This window comes from Zeus faber (genome assembly GCF_960531495.2).
Source record: "Zeus faber genome assembly, chromosome: 4".
Classification (NCBI taxonomy): domain Eukaryota; kingdom Metazoa; phylum Chordata; class Actinopteri; order Zeiformes; family Zeidae; genus Zeus; species Zeus faber.
In genome coordinates, this window is record NC_137191.1 from 4,501,729 (window position 1) to 4,522,292 (window position 20,564).

At 45.0% G+C, this 20,564-nt stretch overlaps 1 protein-coding gene and 1 pseudogene across 2 annotated transcripts in view; both read left to right on the forward strand.

Moving 5' to 3' along the window:
* Window positions 1-2,763, forward strand: part of LOC307229015 (3-mercaptopyruvate sulfurtransferase-like) — a 12,347-nt pseudogene extending 9,584 nt beyond the window's left edge. The window contains exon 4 of the transcript in view: window positions 2,720-2,763. The product of the transcript in view is annotated as a 3-mercaptopyruvate sulfurtransferase-like (transcript). The remainder of the gene's footprint in view (window positions 1-2,719) is intronic.
* On the forward strand, window positions 2,553-18,731 carry tmprss6 (transmembrane serine protease 6; the record flags this gene model as incomplete). The annotated part of the gene is made up of 25 exons (XM_079998887.1): window positions 2,553-2,574; window positions 2,720-2,881; window positions 3,141-3,306; window positions 3,616-3,706; window positions 5,623-5,815; window positions 5,971-6,076; window positions 6,182-6,260; window positions 6,659-7,381; window positions 10,712-10,841; window positions 10,961-11,103; window positions 11,583-11,650; window positions 12,615-12,802; window positions 13,265-13,306; window positions 13,758-13,962; window positions 14,827-14,963; window positions 15,059-15,171; window positions 15,306-15,415; window positions 15,732-15,874; window positions 16,034-16,132; window positions 16,437-16,550; window positions 16,658-16,774; window positions 17,558-17,726; window positions 17,852-18,133; window positions 18,278-18,410; window positions 18,567-18,731. 25 exons carry the CDS (start codon window positions 2,553-2,555, stop codon window positions 18,729-18,731), a joined length of 3,900 nt encoding a protein of 1,299 aa, XP_079855013.1.
* Between the last annotated feature and the right edge of the window lie 1,833 nt (window positions 18,732-20,564).

Genomic DNA, 20,564 nt, shown 5'->3' on the forward strand with positions numbered 1-20,564 from the left:
CTGCTATTTCTGTTGCTGTTGTTGTTGTTTCTGTTGTGATATTACAGTGAGAGGATCATAAGAAGGATGTGTTTTCGGAGAGAGAGAGAGTCAAAAGGATCTCCCTCCTGAGGTCTGATGAAAAACTTGACCCATAACTTAGGGACGCTAATTAAAGGCCATGACTGGATTAAGATGAGATGGTGCACACAGTTGAAATTTCCGTTTCCGGTGAGGGCTGCCACTTCCGGTTCCGGTGACGTCTTAGCTGTGCGTTACTTCGTTGAGATGACATGGTACACACTGTTGACATAATACAGATGAGGATATTTCTGATTCCGATGAGAGCTACCACTTCCGGTTCTGGTGACGTGTTCACTTGTGCACTGTTGCTGTTGCTGCTACTGTTACTGCTGGTATTGCCGCTGCTGGTGTTGGCGTTGCTGCTGGTGCTGTTGTTGGTGCCCCTAACCTTATACCTTAACTGCTCTTGTAAGAGCACATGTTGCCACCCGGATGCTGCGCTCGTCATATGAGCGTCGCCTGGCTCTGCCGGCCATACAGCCACGGCAATCCAGGCTATTCTCATTTGTAGTTCCACGTTGGTGGAACAAGCTGCCAAAAATGACCAGAGCGGGGACCTCCCTCTCTGTCTTTAAGAAGCACTTGAAGACCCAGCTCTTCAGTGAGTACCTCCTGTCCTAACCTACAACTACTTAGCACCACCGAGCAGTATTTATTGTTACACGAATGTTGTTGTTACACTAATCTCTGTCGCAATGTAGCTTGAATGTTATTCTCCCTTGTAAGTCGCTTTGGATAAAAGCGTCTGCTAAATGACTAAATGTAAATGTAAATGTAACTGGTGTTGTCGTTGCTCCTAAACTTAAGCCTTGCTTACCTTATACCTTAACTTAACTTTACACCTGGACTTAACCAAATCTAACCTGAGTGACTTTTCCTGGTTCCGGTATGAGCTACCACATCCGGTTCCGGTGAGGTCTTTGCGTGTGGGTTGCTGCTGTTGTTTTAAATGTCGTTTTGCTGTTGTTGCTGCTGGTGTCGATGTTGCTGCTGCCGTTGTTGTTTCTGTGGCTGTTGTTGCTGCTGTTGTTGTTTTCTGTCTCTGTTGCTGTTGCTGCCACTGTGGATGGGGTCGCTTTTATTGTTGTATTTGTTGTTGCTTTTATTGTTGTATTTGTTGTTGCTTTTATTGTTGTTTTTGTTGTTGCTTTTATTGTTGTCTTTGTTGTTGCTTTTATTGTTGTTTTTGTTGTTGCTTTTATTGTTGTATTTGTTGTTGCTTTTATTGTTGTTTTTGTTTCAGGGGCATTGTTTTGTAATGACCGCTGACAACTATGTTCTCTCTTTCTTTTTTGTATTTCTTTGTAAAGTGCATTGTGTTGCCCTTGTATGAAATGTGCTCTATAAATAAAGTGTGACTTGACTTGACTTGACTTTATGAGTTATCACAGGAAAAAATGGCCGCAGGCGCATGCATTTTACCTTTATCTTTTTTGGTTGGTTTTATTGACTCTTTGGGAATTCTGTGAAATGGCGCCATAAATAAAATACGCTGCGATGCATGGGATTGTAATCTGAGTTTCCTGGAAGGCTGAGGTCACAACTTGGGTGGTGACTCATACTCTTATTTGTGACCTTCAAAGTGGAGTGAACTTAAAACTCAAAAACGAAACTGTGCTCTTCATACGGTGTTTCAGTGCATGCCAAATAGCCCCAATACAAATTCACTCACGTAGTGACACTTTGTTGGCTGGTGGTGAGACATGCAGGCGAAAGAAAACATGAAGTGAATTTGAAGCGACTGAGGAACCTGTGATCTGCGTAACATGTGAAATGTAGGACGAGTGGATCAGTCGGAGGCTTTTTTGTTGGTTGTTGAGGGCGTGGTGGAGAGATGTGCAACGTGACGAGACGGGGCTTCGAATCCCTGACCACGGAAGGACGGCGAGAGGTTCAGTTCTTAAAGCGCCATGAGAGACACCCCGGTCAGAGACGGTGTTATTATGAGGAGAACGGCATCCGTCCTCACTGCATCCGAGCGCCTCAAACTCAAAGCTAAACGGGTTCATCAGACGTTTTCTGTATCATACAACTCAAAAAAAAGAGGCGTTTCTTTATTGATCAATCAAAGCATCCCATATCAAAGTAAAACAATATCCGACACAGGAGGGCGCTACATAATAATAAAATGAATTCTAGGAAACTGCTGAACCATAGCTATTATTTATGGCCCCAATTCCTTTCACAACATCTTTTCAAAACTCCTAGAATTCTCTGGCTCAATTACCATATTACCAGGAGACTTCAACTCAGCACCGGATCCAAGTTTATTCCACATAATAGAGAATGCAATGCAAGGGGAGTTGAACTTCTCAACCTGCAATGCAACTCTTTAGTCATGAAGAACTGCTACAATCCCTCTGTCCTGTGGACGACCTGTGGGAGGCACAAGAGCAGAGCTTCCTGTGAGGCAGAACCACCAACCTCCTTCCCTCTTTGGGAACAGGAGTACAGGACCTACATGTCCTGACCTACATGTCCTGACCTACATGTCGGGTGGCTTTCAGCCAGGTGGGTTTCGGCCAGGTTCTGGAGTGTGAGTCTGCGCGTCAAACCACACCTGGGTTTAAAGCTGGAACTGGGAGACACACCTGACCCTCTTATTTTTCTGCCACTGATCTAACATCACATCTGTTTTTTTGTGTCCTGGATGCAGCTGAGAGACATGAGGTGGGCGTGATCATTGAGCTGGGATCCAACCCCGGAGTTGAGGACCAGGCCCGTCGAACCGCTGGTCTCCAAATCGCGCCTCTAGGCAACCTTCTCGCCAACCCGCCCACCAGGGTCCCCTCTTTGCCGACGCAGTCCATCGCTGCTCGTGCTCACCCCCCCCACACAGCGGCATGGCGACGCCCGGGGGGGCGATCGATAGAGTGTCTCATCTCCTCCTCCTCCTCCACATCTGCACTGGACACATCCAACCAAGTCAGGACGGTAAGTGGTCAAGGTAGAACTATGATTTCTCAAAAGCGAGTGTTTAGAGTATAGATGGCCTTGATTTTGAGGTTTGTTGAAGGTTTCGGTTAACGGTCCGAGGCAGCCGTCATGCACCGTCTTCTTCGGTCCTTCTTCCCCAGGTATCTTTTGCCTCTGTGACTACAACAACAGCCTCACGTGCAGCTGGAACGCATCAAAGCTCTCTGACCGCACAGACTTCAGCGGAGACACATTGTGCACCCTCTACGCCAACAAAAGGATCAAATCACGCCGGTTAAAGTCGCAACAACTGCAAGAACTAACCAGGTACAAAAAGACGGACACGGGGGTGGAATTAAACTCAAGGGCTTTCCCTAAGTGCAAATATAAGGAATTTGCTGCTTACTTGCAAAATTCACTTTCGGGAGACTGTACCCTTTTGCTCAACAATTTCCACACAAATGCATGACTTTTTACTCCAGCTCATTGATTTGCAATGCCTGAAAGTACAATTTATTTTGAAGTAAAAGTGCTCTTCATGCTTCACCTGGTAGAACGAGTGTCACGAGAAAGTGTCATGAAAGTACTTTGAGGCGTGAAAGCTGTGAGATAAAAGTAACGGCTGTTTTCCTTCAGGAAATACTCCAAATCCTGCGACCTGAAGCCCCTTGATTCCTCCCAACCAGCTGTGAGGGAATGCTCCCTGCTCTTCAAGGACGATGCCTATGTAAGATCAGACGTTATAAAAAAAAAAAAACCTCCTCACAGGAATAAGTGCAAGTAGATGTATACTGTATTTCAGACAAAGATATGATCCTGGTTACCATGACCAGATCACTGTTCCAATTATCATTATTGAGTCTTCATCATATTTTTCAGTTATTTCGGAACAATGACGAATGGTCCATTCGAGTTCACTGTGAGCCTCTGGAGCACAGTGTGCTCAACGTAACCTTCAGGCTCGCCGACCACAGTGAGTAACCAAAGCAGATCCTTAAAGGGGCAATAGACAGCTTTTGCGCCACTGGTGCTAGGGCAACCAGACGGCTTTATGTTTTCCTCAGAGCACCGCGAGGAATGATCAACAACACTTTGGAAATAAGGGTGGAGGAAGAAACGGGTTCACTGAAGAGGTCAATTGAACTTGTCACAATTTTAGTAAATTTTTTATTTCTTTTGCGCCATCATTGACATACAGTATATACATAGACGCCACACTGACCGCTGCGGCCCGTTGCTTATGACATGTCAACGTCACTGCCATGTTGGACGGGCAACGCTAGTGTAAAGTCTTTTTTTGGGGATAAAAAGCACTGTAACGTTTACATTTCTCGTCCGATTTCAATGAGTCATTTTTATATTCGAGAGTTTATGATCTACCATTTCCTCTAATGGCTGCTCATTGGTTGACCCACTTCCTGTGATGTATTGCCGTAAATCCACCATTTTCCCAGGAGTTGGTACCCGGTGGCAGTCTAAATGCATAGTGATATGGAGGCTTATAGGGAACCAATCCAAACAGCGATGGCGTCATTATTCTATCGCCATTGCTCTGTGCAATCAGTATTTACTTTGTAATGATGAATTAAAGTATAAAAAGTTGTCTATTGCTACTTTAAAGAGCAACAGAATGAACTCAAGAATGTGGCAATGAACGATGGCACTTGGACAGTCAAATAAGTGTATTTGTGTGTGTGTGTGTGTGTGTGTGTGTGTGTGTGTGTGTGTGTGTGTGTGTGTGTGTGTGTGTGTGTGTGTGTGTGTGTGATATTGCAGTAAAGTTGAATCCCCCTGGAAGGCCACGCATCAACTTCACCACCATCTCCTGGCCCCCCGGCGTCCCAAAGAATATTCTAATCCATCAGTACAAATTCCATCTTGAGTGGAGGCGTGAAGCTCAGCCGTGGCAGGTGTGTGTGTGTGCGCCAGTGCCTGTGTGTGTTTCTGTTTGTACGTCCAAGTCAATGGTCAAGGAGTAAGAGTCACTTATGTTCTCTGCGATGAAGCGCCCTGAGCCTCACTCTTGCCATTTGTTTGCATCAAATCCAGGAAAATATATTTTTTTTCAATGAAACCGCTTTGGAAGTGTTATCAGAGCAGAGCAACAGAGCAAGCACCAGATACAATGATGTCACCCGCCACATCCGGGGCTCATCGCAGCTCTTCTATTCTCTCCTATTCACAAGGAAAAAAAGTCTCAAACAAAAACAAAAAACATACAGTCAAAAATAGTTTATCATCACTATTAATACTGCTAAAACCAGAATCCAGCACCCAACACAACACAGCACGATGTTTCCGCAATTAAATAAATCCTCAATACTTTCCAGTGTGCGGTTGTGAGGAACAAGGCCATGGTCGGTCAGGCGTGGGTGCGGGTGGGGTGGGGAGGCGGATGTTCTGACTGCCCCCACCCCCAGTGGATTAGAAAGCGCTCCAAGTTTGTACCAGGCGAAGAGAGAGCAAGGAGCCATGCTGCCTTCCACGGGAACTCGGAAAACTGGAATTTGTGTCGTAGTCCCCATGTTAACATGACATCAAATCTCCGAAACGGTGTTCAACTAAATAATAATCTTTACAAAGGGAATGTTGTTCGCCGTTAATGGTGCACGCTGCTATATCACCATTTCTTACTCGATGCAGTGTAAAATCATGCCTGCGGTCAGTTGTCGTCCGCTGTGCGATACGGAACTGAGGCCAGAGCTGCTGGACAAGGGCAAACGCTACGAGGCACGGGTCCGAGTCCAGGCAGACGAAAAGTGGTCCAAGTCGTCCTGGAGCGACTGGAGTCCCGTTGCATCATGGGAGTCTCCCATAGGCAAAGAAAAACAACCAGGTGCCTACTCATAACATCAGTGGTAATATAATTGCTAAATGTCAGCATCAGGTAACGGATACTTAAGAAACCTGGTCTGAGCTCATTGTTTTCCTCTAAAACCCATGATAATGTAAGAGAGAGTGCATGAGGAGACTGTAACTTTAATTGAACAGATGGTCGAGGTGGTTTGGAGTGGGACACCCTGCTGGCCACCGTGGCCGGGGCGCTCTTCACCCTCACCCTGGCCATCGTCCTCTGCAAGACTGACAGACGCACCTGGTAAGGGGGGGGGGGGGGATTTCCCATGGTATGCTTGGGATCCAGACTTGTGATCTGACGGCTCTTTTTTAACTTCCTTTTCGTCCTCCTCTTTTCGACCTCCAGGATTTACATGGTGAAGAAAGTCCGAGGTCCTCCGCTCCCGAACCCGGAGAAGTTCCTGTTTCGTGATGGAAACTTCCAGGTTAGCTTCGCAAATGTTACCGTTGGCCGTACGTTCTCAACGTATTTTCATGAAAGAACGGTTTACATCCGTGTAATCCCTGTCTCACTTTGGAGAAGGACAGAGATGGAGACGAGATAACATAACGTAAAACAAGATAAAAAGGGGTGAACTTGGATACGACGACAGGTGATGTGATAAAAAAGAGTTGATCTGATGATATGAGATGAGATCGGAATTTGTGGCCTTCACTGGGGACTGGAACGTTCTTCAGCTCAGCTCCGACAGGTGTTTCAATTGAAAGGTTGATAAACCAACAACACAACGTACCAAAAGTGTCATTGTTTCCCCTCCTGGGTGGCTTCAATGACCTCTCCTTCTCCTTCTCCCCTTCCTCCCCAACATGACTGAACCTCCAGTTTACCAGTGAGTCCTTCCACTCCCTGATGAAGCCCGTCATCATCTCGCAGGTGGAGGTCACAGACACCGTGGACTCCATCAGCTCCTGGGCGCCCTGTGCCGCACCGCCGGGGAAAAGGAGACGGGACGGCGGCCTCCAGGCCTCCAGCGGCAGCTACTCCAACCCCAGCTACTCCCAACTTTGCCCTCCAGCCGTACTCCCACTCTCCGGGGGGAATCTGGAGCCCTGTACGGCGGACTCCCCGTATGGACCCAACAGGGGGGAAAGCGAGGGACCAAACGGGGAGACAGCGGAGGAGGGAGGAAGTTGGGGCGATATAGATCTATTTAAAGTGCATTCGACTGGGGAGGTTGCAGGGTCAGGGACGATGCCGGTGTGCGCCGACTACGAAAGGGTCGAGGAACCGCAGGGCCACTGCCGCTTTGGGCTTCAGAGCCCAGATTCAGGCGTTTGCAGACTGGTTGGCCCGCAGCATTTTAACGATGTGGAGGATGCAGATACGGCCGCCCACGGTCACCATGGCAAGCAGCCGGAGGGAGGGGGCGGCACAAAAGAAAAGGAGACCGCAAACATGTTGAGTGACGTCGTTTTTGGCCACGCTTTGAGCCGAGGGTCAATTCAAGTTTGCTCTGACTATGAGCAGGTTGAGATGCTTGGGGAACTGCGTCACTCTGGGTCCTGGAGCCCAGATTCAGGTGTGGAAAGCGAGGGAGCGGAGCAGGTCAGTCAAGAGAGTTTGGAGGATGTAGAAGTTAAATCCAAGATGTTTGTATTTTCACCCCTGCTGCCACCATTCCACTTGGTTGGTCTGGAGAAGAATTCCCCACAAATGTCCTTTCCACATCATCTGGTCGATGGTTCCCCCTTCATTGCAACCTCTAGTTGGGGATATATGCCAGTGGCAGATACTCTGCACTGAAAACCAGTTGGAAACCCCCAGTTGGGGCTTCGGGCTCATTTAGTTGATCTCAAGAATTCTGTGTTGTTTTCTGCTCATCTGCTCCTTTTTTTTTTGCATTTTTTTGTTAATTATTATTATTTTTTTGTCCGTAATAATCATTGATGGATGGATGGATAAAAATCAAAAGATGCATGAAACATTTTTAAGATAATTATGTATTTGCTAAATGCTGAATATTACTCTTCACCTTTGTCATGATCCACTTTCCTATCACACTGTTTGGAGTAGCAGCTGTATCAACGATCAGTCACTGACAGTCCAGAATGTTTCATGTTGTTGTTTTCTGTCTAAGGGAATTTGTTGAATGTTTAATTGTTAAATGCATCAGGACGTATTCACTTCGAAATACAAAAAGGTCATAATTAATTTCGAGTAGCTTTCGATTCATATCTAATGTAAGTGGTAGTGATGGTTTTGCTTCGGTTTTTACAGAAATTCCTGTTGGTTGCCAGTAGATTTTATTTTTCTGCAGAGCACATGCTGTTGAGACCTCCATCGTGTTTTGTGCTTTGTGGAAATCTGTTGTGCAATGTTACCTGCCCCTTTCACACACATTTGCATGAAATCTTCCAATAAATGTTCCAGCAGCAAGTTTTACAAAGCTATCCTGCATTGATTCAATTGGTTCTTCTTTGTTTTTTATAAATTATCCACAACGGCATAAATGATGGCTGTAAGACACACATAGTCAAACACATAGTATGTCATTTAATTACCTACTCGCTAATGTGTATGAAAAATAACAAAATGCTCTCTTTGAAGCATGTGTGCCTACATTGCAATGAAGCATGAAGGCCACCATTTGAAGTGTGTGTGTGTGTGTGTGTGTGTGTGTGTGTGTGTGTGTGTGTGTGTGTGTGTGTGTGTGTGTGTGTGTGTGTGTGTGTGTGTGTGTGTGTGTGTGTGTGTGTGTGTGCCTTCCTCATCTTCTTCTTTTTAATGGTTTAGGGTGCTGTAACCCCCGGCATTCATTCAACAATATGACCTCTGACCTCAACCACACTCTGATACTGTCAGCCCTGGAAGGTAGCGTCAAATTAACACACAGATGAAGTTATTTTAATTACTTTAGATTAAGTTGCTTTACTCACTGAAAACATGCAAGGACCTGCAGGCCACAGTATGGTCGCAGTCCAATATAGCAATACTTATTATATTACTCTTGGTTGTACAGAGACTGTTTAAGACCATGTGTTAAATCGATTGAATAGGGCCCCAAACTGTTGTGAGTATATGAGAATTGCATTCGTTTGAGACAGTTCTCAAACTCAACTAATTCAACAGACATAATGATTGATAGTCATTATCGGACATTGATGTTATTGATCCTTCTTGATTGATGACCCAAAACTGAAATGATTTACTTTTTTGTTCATGACATGCTTGTAAGCTTTTTTAGGATTACCATCTGACTGGCTTCTATTCATGTAAATGATTTTGAGGTAGTTGCATCTTGTGTATGATGGTGCGATACAAATAAAGGTTTTTTATTATTATTATTTAATATTCCTTTTAATTGGGAGGCTCGTCCTCACTGCGACTGATGTTTGCATTGAAAACGTCTCAGAGGAATGAGAAAACAGATCTATGTAAATGTTCTTTATTCTCAGGGGATTTACCCGTTGCTGGGCGTTGCTAGGTGTGTCGCTCCACCTGTTCCCCACCTGTCTTTCAGAAGGAGGATGCAACCGAAGGAGAGATGTAAGAAGACTAACCCGGAACCTGCCCGGTTTAACGCATTAGTCAGTGATATTTGGGTGTATTTTAATCCCAGTGCTATCCTTATCATCCAAACCAACAAGAGCAGCATCCAGACTTTGGGAAATAATTGACCCGCTTCTACCTTTGGACTGACAAATAAACACAGACCTCTGTGTGGGAAACACACATGAAGGCTTTTCAGGTCTGAAACCGCTCCATCCTGGCAGGATAATGTGATATTTCCTCCTCCGTGGATAATGGAGTAATAATGTAGTAATCCGACAAGGAACAACAGGGCACGCGGCACGGCATGGCGCTCGGGCACGGCTCGAAAAAGTCTCACTCTCAGAACATGGGGGTCGCAGCTGCTGCAGCGAACCAGGGGGTCAGTTCCATTTTATTTCATTTTGTTTTTATTGTATTTTATTCTATATATTTTTATCTTATTCTATAAGTATGCAACTTACTGTATTACGTTTTAGGAGTCAGTTAGTCGGTCTATTAGAAAGGAATTTTTTACTTTTATTTTTTTCCTAGGACATATTGTGTGCTATCACCGGGTGCGTTGCATTACATTTCACTGCATATATGTATGAAAGTATGTATATGTATGTGACAAATAAAAATCTTGAATCTTGAATCTGAATTTTGAATCTTGAGTATTATTAGTATTCATCTGATTTTATATTTTTCTTCACATCATTTTATATAATTAGAATCCTATACAGATATGTAATATTATATATAATTATATACAAGTATTTTATTGTTTTATTGTATTATTCTTCTTCTTATTATTATTGTAATTATTGACATTGTTATTAAAACAAGACATTGGCACCGTTACAAGTACAATATTAACCGTTTTAATCAAAGTGTATTTTTCTCCTGAAATTCCCTTTCAGAGGTTGTACAGTAAGACTAATAGGTGGAGGAGAGAGATCACCGGGTCCTAAATTTCTCCAGAATTTCCTCAAATAGAAAGTTCATGTAAAGAAACTAATATTCCTCTCAGTTTGGTGTCATTTTCCAAATGTCCATCCATTATGTTCCCCACTTCCCCTTTGTCATGCAAAATGTTTGCCTTTGTCACTAGTTTCACTGTGATTTCCTCAACTATAGTATAGGTCTGGAATTTTTGAATAATATTAAATATGAAATATATATATTTTTTATATAATAATATATTAAATATGGCGAGAGAGTAAATATTATCTAATGTGGCCTAATGTGTGACAGTGACGGACGTTGGTGTAATAAGGTTCAACTGGTCTAGATAGTTCCATGATAGGACCTGATATTCTTTTCCGAGATGCAAAATTCAGTGGGTTACAATGTGAGATTGTTATTGTCATTGTAACTGTGAGGTTATTTATGTGTTGGCCACAGGGAAGGTCCAGCGCGCACACTGGGACCCACCCGGCAGGGAGAAGCAGAGCCCTGGCCTTCCTCATCTCACTCATCATCCTGGTCGTCCTCGTCCTAGCCGGAGGAGCCACACTGGTGTGGTACTTCCTGGGTGGGTATTACAGACCCCCCCCCCCCTGTCTCTGTGATCGATCGATTCAAAGCCGATTTGTCCCGTGCATGCTCTGCTACGGCGTGCAGTGAAGTGCTTGTGCTGTGTCTCTGCGACAGAGTACAGGGTGTGGGTCCTGGAGCCCCGGGTCCAGCAGCAGTACACCGCCTCCCTGTCCGTCCTCAACAGGGGCTTCTCCGCAGACCTGTCCTCCCACTCCAGCCTGGGGTTTCGGACGGAGGCCGCAGGACTGCAGGACATGGTCAGAGAGGCTACTACTGTAATAGAAAAGACAGGAAGCTGCACCGCACGAAATTATGACTTCAAGGACAAAAGACTGGAGTACTTTTAATAACTGGGACAACTTACTGTATCGTCCATTTTACAGTGAGGCAACAAGAGAAAAATCTAAATGTGACTACCACAGATACTTTTATGACTTGTACAACTAGGGGTAATACAATTAATAATTTAAAATGTAAAAAATAAAATAAAATAAAACAATATAACAATAACAACATTAATAAATTATAGTAATATGTTTTATTAATAAAGCACTTTTTAACCAGGTATATCTCTATAAAATATATATATACAGTAAATAAATGTTAAATATAGAAATCTGAATAAGTATGTAGTTGAAACATGAAGTGTGTACACTATCTAAAAAGTCTCCCTCGCCCCCCCCCCCCCCCCCCCCTCTCTCTCTCTGCACCCCCCCCCCCCCCCCTCGTTTCTCAGCTGAGCAGAACAATCAAGGACTCAGATCTTTCTCGCTACCTCAACTCCACCACTGTCTTTGCTTTCAGGTGCGTGGATTTGGATTCATCTTTCGTTTCTTTTAATCGTTTTTAAAAAACAGAGCGGACAAGAAATGGAAGGAGAAGGAAGGCTTCTCAAAAATAACCTCCTGGACTGTTTGGTTTCATGGTGGATTTCCAAAAATACATGTTTTACTGATGCGCTCGTCTAGAGAGATAAAAGAGGGATAAACCTTTATCAGTCCCACAGCAGGGAAATTTACAAGGCTGTGTGGGACTAATACATTTTCTAGGCCGGGTTCGGTATCGAGTTGGCCCTTTTTTGGAAAGAAATGACAAAACATGTGATTTATATAGTGTATCTTTAAAGAGCAACTCCACACAAAGCAGCACAGTGTGTGTGGTTCTGTCCACTACAGGAAACCTCCCAGTGGTTTTCGGTTTTCCAATAACGATTAGATCATATCTTTTGTTATTTAGACGTCATGTAAAAAGGGTGCAGATTAATCCTTTCCTATCAGGCTTGAATCCCTCTTTCCAACAATTCGGCTCCTATCAGCCATAAAACTCTGATAAACAAACAGCCTGTTCTGAAACCACATTAACCAAACCTGGAACAAATCTCAAGTGATCCTGAGCGGGTCGTCCCCCGCTCCCGAGCTCAATGTGTCCCATCATCTCCCTTCGGGCAAACTGTTGTCGTGTTGTTTCACGTTGACCAAATTGTTTTTTTGGCAGCTTGTGAATTCAATGGCACCTGCACCGGGAGCTAAAACGAAAGAGTTCAGAGTGTGAGATGAATGTGTTTTCAAATAAAAAACCCATGCAACCGAAGCTTTGAGCAGCGTGAAACGGTGTGAGCCGCCACGCCACGTTGCCCGCGTTGTGGAAGGCTCCAGAACACGTTCAACCTGATGTTCTCATTATTATCTCACTCCCTCTTCTCTTTTGGTCAAAGCTGACTTCACTGTACATTTCCGTGTCTGATACGAAGCTTGTTGAACGTCCGCAGTGAGGGCAGCGTGGTGGCTCACTTCTGGGTGCTGCTCTCCGTGCCGCAGAGCCACGCCGAGGCCGTCACCCTGCTACGGCTGAGGAGGAGCCTCCGGGACGGACTGGGGGGCTACGGGGCGTGGCCGGGGGCAGAGTCAGCCGGCTACAGCGGCTACCTGCTCAACATCTCCTCACTCTATGTCACAGGTGAGCGAGGGGACGGAGCAACTGTGACATACCTCCATCGTCCTCATCTTGACCTGAGAAGTCTTTTAGGGAGAACATTTTAAACTTCAAATCACATATCTCTATTTTTACCTGCAATTAAGTTTTAAGTTTGAGATAGCTGACAAGAAAAGGAACCCAATATACATTATACATTTTATCTATATATATATATATATATATGTGTCAATATATAAACATTATAAAAATATATATATATATATATATATAAATGTAAATATATATATAAATAAAAACATACATATACGGTATATTCTGTATATGTATGTGTATATATATTTATATATTTACATTTATATATATGTATATAAATGTCAATATATGTACATATTTTTCTGATGTAAACATGAGACACTGTTAACAACAGATGGAGGATGTGTGTAGCTTCATTAACTCTTCTGTTGTTTGTTTACCTCCCAACAGAAACCGATCCAAAAGTAATAGAACTTTTGAAGGCCTCGTTTGGTATCACACTTTATATTTTTATATTGATTTTTAAATTTGACTCCAATTCTTTCAATCTGATTCTGCTGGAAAAATGGAATCTGCATGCGCCTCTGCGTCAAAGCTGGATTCAGTACACTTGGAATCAAGGCAATTCAATGACATGAATTTTTTCTAATCATCCCACAGGCCCTATTGGACCCCTCTGTGAGCTATATCTTCCCCGCGGGGCCGTATCTTTGCACCCCTGATTAAAAAACACACTTTCACAGCTAAATCAACTGAGGAGATTTGCATATACTTTATGGCTCTGTATGGCTCTCAAACCCTGTGAACGCATCACCCAACACGCTGAACTGAAGCAACTTTTCTTTCCAATCTTGCCTCCAATCAATCGAACTGCATTTCCATCACTCTACACCGACAGCACACGGGACTGGCTGAATCTCCTCTTTCTTATTTATCCCCCCAGACTGTTACCGCTACCAGAGGGTGGTCTCCGGCGGCCCGGCGGCTCTCCGCGGCCCCGACACGCGGCGCTCCTCCTGCCTGTGGCACCTCCAGGCACCGCCCGGCACCCAGCTGGAGCTCCACATGGAGTGGCTGCTTCCGGAGTGCCGGGACCGGCTGCTGGCCTACGACTCACTCACCCCTTCTGACGCGCACCTCATCACCTCGTCAGTCCCAGTTTGGATTATTACATTTATTTATGCCTTTATTATGATATGTGGAGATGCAGGAGAGAGCTTCCGGTGCCTCCTAAGAACCCAAACCACAGTCACAAAGAGGCTCGGTGCTCTAGTATTATGGCTTTTGTACACCGGTTTCCAATGCATGTGCGCTGTCCGATACTTAGTAGTGAGATATAGCTCAGAACAAAATAGGCTTTTGGCTTCCTGGTGACCGCAGTTTCCCGAGAAGCCGACACAAGAAAATGTCACTGCAGAACCTACTGTATGTACTTTTAATAACAATCAGTGCAACTTGTTTCAGTTCGAAACAGCTCTGTTCACATGAGAATATGAGTTGAACGATTTGAGGATTAAGGATCTTTTTCATTCCGAATGGCTTCATGCCCGAGCTCCTGTCACACGCAACATGAAGCTCTAAGTGCATGAGAAGAAGGCGATGGAATGATCGCAAGGACAAAGCAAATGAGCAAAATGCATTACATGAAAATGACTAAATATTATTCTCAGTTCCAGTTTTGGCGTCATCAATGTCGAGATCATTCCTCAGAGGAGGATTTTCAATCATTATTTCTCTTGAACTGGTTTTGAACTACTCCCGGACTCCTGAATGTGTCATAGTCAATATGTGTTGTTCAATTTAGCTGAACCCAACATTTATAAAGGTCTTTTAAAATCATCAAAAGATCTAAAATTTGCTGAAACCTAAGTGTGGCCTCTTCCTAGCTTGACGCTCTTCATTGGTGTCCTCGCTGCCTTCCCTCCCTCTGTCCATCCCTCGCTCCCTTGCTCCCTCACTCCCTCGCTCCCTCCCTCTGTTCATCCCTGGCTCCCCCGCTCCCTCTCTCCCAGTGTGTACGGCTGCAGCCGACACGAGCGCGTGGTGCGCGTGGTGTCCTCGGGCAACTGGATGACGGTCGTCTGGAAACAGGGACTTTACAACTACAAGGACCCATTCACCCTGTCCGCACAGGCCTGGGAGAGGCAGGGTGAGTCTGTCTGTCTGTCTGTCTGTTTTTTCTTTTTTAACCTGTACTGTCAGCATGCGGGGCATACCACCCCTCTATCTTTCTTTCTATCACAGAGTGTAAGTCCACTATGAAGCTGGAACCAGTATCTGGGTTCCAGGGGACTCTGAGGACGCCCTTCTACCCCAGCTACTACCCCCCCACCACCAACTGCACGTGGACTTTCACTGTAAGTCCATCCATCCATCCATCCATCCACCGTCCGTCCGTCCGTCCATCCTCCATCCATTCACCATCCATCCACCATCGGCCCATCCATCCATCCGTCCGTCCATCCGTCCATCCATCCATATGTTTCTCCAGATGCCTGGTTCAGGGTTTGGCCTCTCTCTGGAGTTTGAGGGCTACGAGCTGAGCAGAGCCAGCTACCAGGAGTCCTGCACCCAGGGACAGTGGATCGTGCAGAACCGCAGGTAGGGGGGTCACAGGGTAGAAGTTTTTCCATTTAAGTTTTTTATTGTTATTACTATTATCCCTATTATCTCTTTCATTATTTTTATCATTATTATTAAAATGAAAGTATGATCCTAAAGTAGATCAACAGAGGTCAACAGGGCTCCAGGTAAGCTCCAGTTTAGACCTCCAGGTTGTTGAGTTTCATATTATTTTTTAACTTGTGAGGTCAGGGTCCATTGAATGGGTTAAACACTTTACATGGAAAGTCTCATGTCAAATGAAATACGCATTTATCACATCATCATATCTTATGCAATCGTCCGTTGTTGTCAGGCTGTGTGGCACCAGGGGTCTACAGTCGTACAGTGAACGTCTGTTCATCCTCTCCACGACAACCACCATCGTCATGACTTCCGAGGTGTCACTGACCGGGCCGGGCCTTCAGCTGCAGTACAGCCTCTTCAATCTGTCGGAGCGTGAGTTTGCTTTGGAAATGAGATGGTAAGGTTATGATTGGATTATGTTATTTTTCATTGTGTGTGTGTGTGTGTGTGTGTGTGTGTGTGGGTCTGTGTGTGTCTGTGTGTGTCTATGTGTGTATGTGTGTATGTGTGTGTGTGTGTGTGTGTGTAAAGCATGCCCTGGTCAATTCCTCTGCACCGCCAACGGTCAGTGTGTTCCTGCCTGTGACGGCATCAAAGACTGTCCAAATGGACTGGATGAGAGGAACTGTGGTAAGTACAAACATTAATACTGACTATAATAATATCACAATAATAATAGGAATTACCCTTATTACCGAATAAGGCAGAAGTGAATGTTACTAGTTTGACAGCCAAGAGATGTTCCGTGTAAAATGTTTATAATGTCCATGACTTCAACATGCTGCCAAGTACAACTTACTGTTCAGACACTGACCTGGACTTTCCCACAAGCTGTGTGTGTGTGTGTGTGTGTGTGTGTGTGTGTGTGTGTGTGTGTGTGTGTGTGTGTGTGTGTGTGTGTGTGTGTGTGTGTGTGTGTGTGTGTGTGTGTCAGTGTGTATTGCCCAGTACCAGTGCCCGGAGGACAGTCAGTGTGTGGACTACTTCAAAGTGTGTGACCAACACCCAGACTGCCTCGACGCCAGGGATGAGGAGAACTGCACGAAGGGTAACACACCCGACAACACACAAAGACAAAAACACTGACCATATTTAGACAGAGCGGAACAGAAGGATCCACAAACAAAACCGTTTGATGTGTGACGCTGTGTGAAGGCGTGCTGTGTACAGATATAACCTACGTGTGTGCTGATGGAACGTGCCTGAAGAAGCCGAACCCAGAGTGCGACTTTGTCACCGACTGCCCCGACGCCTCGGATGAGAAGCAGTGCGGTGAGTTCCACACAGAGCTGGACTCCTCCCTGCTGCATGTAGTCACACCTTTTGGCCCCATTCTCAAGGTTTCATCAACGCCACGCCCCATCCCCCCTTAGGAGCGTTAGGGACACTACCGATGCTAATACCATGAATCTTAAACGTTAAGTATAGAATGATACTGTGCTGACCCAATCCATTACTTTCACTGAACAGTAAAGAGGAAGAACTTGAGTACTGGGTCATTTGAACACATATATTTTATTTAAACATCTTATATCCCGTCCAACCTTTCTTTTGCTCTTAACCCAATTTTCAGGGGCCAAAATTCTTGTCACAACAGTAAATAGAGATTATGACAAACTTTCTGCTCTCTCTTTTTATTATTATTTTGTAGTTGGCACCAGTCATTTTGTTACAACTTACATTCAGACCTTTGAGAAACATATGGAGGCTAAATAAGAATCTTACAGTGCAACTGGTCAGTGCGGATATCTCTTATTGAATATATTACACTCTTTCATGGGAATTTGAGTATAGATCGGATACTTTTATTATATCATGGCGCTGCGAGAGCACCAAATGGATTATATAGACATTATAATATATTTTCAACTTATTTAACAATTTTTTTATTATAAATATATCAATCAATTATCTTAATCGCCCTTAAATGGATATCAAGTAACAAGGTGGACGGACCAGTGTGGATTTCTTGATCTGTGTGTGTGTGTGTGTGTGTGTGTGTGTGTGTGTGTGTGTGTGTGTGTGTGTGTGTGTGTGTGTGTGTGTGTGTTGCAGACTGTGGTCTCAGGCAGTTCTCCAGCCGTATCGTGGGCGGGGTCAATGCTTCGGAAGGGGAGTGGCCATGGCAAGCCTCCCTGCAGATCAAAGGTCAGCACATCTGTGGCGGGGCTCTGATCTCGGACCAATGGGTGGTGTCCGCCGCTCACTGTTTCTACGACGACCGGTACAGGCAGCGTGAAAAACATACTATCTCATTTTTCACGTGTTGATTTGTGTTGATACACTCGTGCTCCCCGTAGTGACCAGAAATGTCATTATTTGATCTTTTAACTACTACTATCCTGGCAGCCTGTACTCCCCCTCGGTGTGGACGGTGTATCTGGGAAAGCTGCTGCTGAGCCCCAGCAGCCCCACTGAGGAGGTGGTCAGAGTGCGCAGCATTCACCTCCACCCCTTCTATGATGACGACACCCACGACCACGACCTGGCCCTGCTGCGGCTGGAGCGTTCTGACGCCGCCCTGCTGGCTGCGCACGCACGGCCCGCCTGCCTGCCGCCGCCCACCCACCAGCTGGAGCCCGGGCTGCTCTGCTGGGTCACCGGGTGGGGGGCTCTGCGCGAAGGAGGTTTGTGACGCACAGCTTTTTATTCGATAGCATTTTAGTTAACTGAGTATATTTTCTACACAATAACTTCTCTGGAGGATCAAGTATGTTAACAATCTTAATTTAAAAAATGGCATTGACCATTTGACACCTGACCTTTTCCAGGAAGTGCCAATAACGTGCTTCAGATGGTTGATGTGCATCTGGTCAGTGAGGCGTCCTGCGTCCGCTCCTATGGTCACCTCATCACACCCAGAATGCTTTGCGCAGGGTACCGCAGTGGAGAGAAGGATGCTTGCCAGGTAGGACACACACATTGTTATTGTTACATTATTATATAATAATAATAATATTAATATTATATTAATATATTATTATTATTATTATTATTACACCTTATTATTGTTACCCTTCCCCATGTTTTCCCCAATCTCTTTCTGTCTCTGTGTTTTGCCCAGGGGGACTCTGGGGGTCCCCTGGTGTGTCAGGAGCCCACCGGTCGCTGGTTCCTAGCCGGGGTGGTGAGCTGGGGCAAAGGTTGTGGGCGCCCCGACTACTACGGTGTCTACACCCGCATCATCAAACTCACCCGCTGGATCAAAAAGGTCATCCAGGGCCCCTGAGCGCTTGGAGGTCTGAAATCATCCAAAAGCCCAAGCCCAGATAAGCTGTTGGTTTAGTTGAAAGAGTTTCAGAATTCCTTAAGAAGTCTTGTGACCATATTTTGAGTGAAGACAGGGTTAGTTCAGTTTAATTAAACACTATTCCACGATTTTATGAAATAAAAAACCTTTAGCTTTTTCTATTTTTCAATAAATAAATGTGTTTACCATATAACAGGAGTCCGTATATGAAAACAAAATCCCATTTAATTTGCTCAGGATGTGACACCGCTGGCTGTTTCGCCCTCGATGGCTCCTCAGGTACAAACTCTGCTCTAGGCTTCCCTCCTGTGAGAGGAAAACAAGAGCATGTGACACAGCATGGGATGCAAAAAGCAAACAGACATGAGGTTTTAGAATTTTACGAACCGTGCGACCATGAACTGCTTTTCTGCTGGTGACGGCTGTTGTCTTGGGTCCAACTGCAGTCACACACCACAGCAGAGGCCATTGATCCTGCTGCGTTCCGTTGAAGTTGGAACTCTAAAAGAAACCACCAATCCTATTTGTAAAAGTGCAAAGAAATCAGACTGAGATAACAGACCTGAGATCACAGCAGCATGGCGGCACACACCGTTAACAGTGAACAAAGTTCCCTTTGCATTGGATTTTAATTTGAAAACACATTCAACTTGGCTTTAAAAAACTCCTGAACAGAGGCAACGGAACACATTGAGCTCGGAAGTGGGGAATACCAACTTCAGAAAGTCGAAATAACTAATGTGAATGTTTTATTTAGTAACACAAATAACTCATCTTGTTGCATAAATAAAAACCGACTTTTTTAAACGTTCGTTTGGACAGCTTGACAGCTTTTCTCGGTTTGGTAGCAGCCAAACACGACTGAAAGTGTGAACCTACACGTGTATGTGTATGTGCATGAGAGGGAGTGCAGTTGTGTGCCTGCAGATGTGCTAATGTACATCAATTCTGGAGAAAATAAGTTCTGCGGAAAACGGGGCAGAAGCTTTGTCGCGCCCGGTCCACAGTACCCTGTAGAGGCCAAATGTGAACCACAAGTCCCCACACCAAGGGAACAATGAACACGCTTGAGAAGAAACTGCCGATGCGGCAAGCCAATGTGCCCCTAAAGGTATAATGCTGTACTTTGTTTTCTAGTACAGTGTCTTTGTCTTTGTGTGTGTGTGTGTGTGTGTGTGTGTGTGTGTGTGGGATTAAAAACAGAAACAAAACTATTGACAGCTACGTCACCGTGTAGGACTCTCCATTGGAGGTCCCCTGTCCTTTTCTTGGAGGGTGCTTTGTACAAGCTCCTCCAACACTGCTCCTCCTGTCCCTCCACCTGGAGCCGTCCCCTCCAGACAGTATCTTACCGCGTTTCCAGTCCTTTCCTGTTTAAAACCACTACACACTCTTTAGAAAAAGCTTTTGAGGTGTCTGGGAATGAGTAGCGTCCCAAGACAGTGCCCATTGTATAAAATAATAATTATTAACAGACAATGCCAGGGGTCTCAAGAGAAAGACAGAGCCCATTGTCAGGGGTCCCGGTGATAAGGGAGGTGAAAACGTGAACGGTGACCTATGTAGGGGAAGCAGAGGGTCAACGGTGTCTCTGGTTTAGCGTAAAAGCACCTGCCCGAGTTTCATTCGACAGAGAATACTTCTGGCTTTGTTCTCTCCCAGACCGTCCATGGCAAGTCTAGTCTGATGCTGTTCTTTTGTAATAAATCTATTATTTTACTCAAGTCAGCGTCAGCGTCAGCGGTCACTCCTTCTTCATCAACACAGCAAGTTCATCAAGAAACTACACTTTCCCACTGGCTGCGTGCAAGT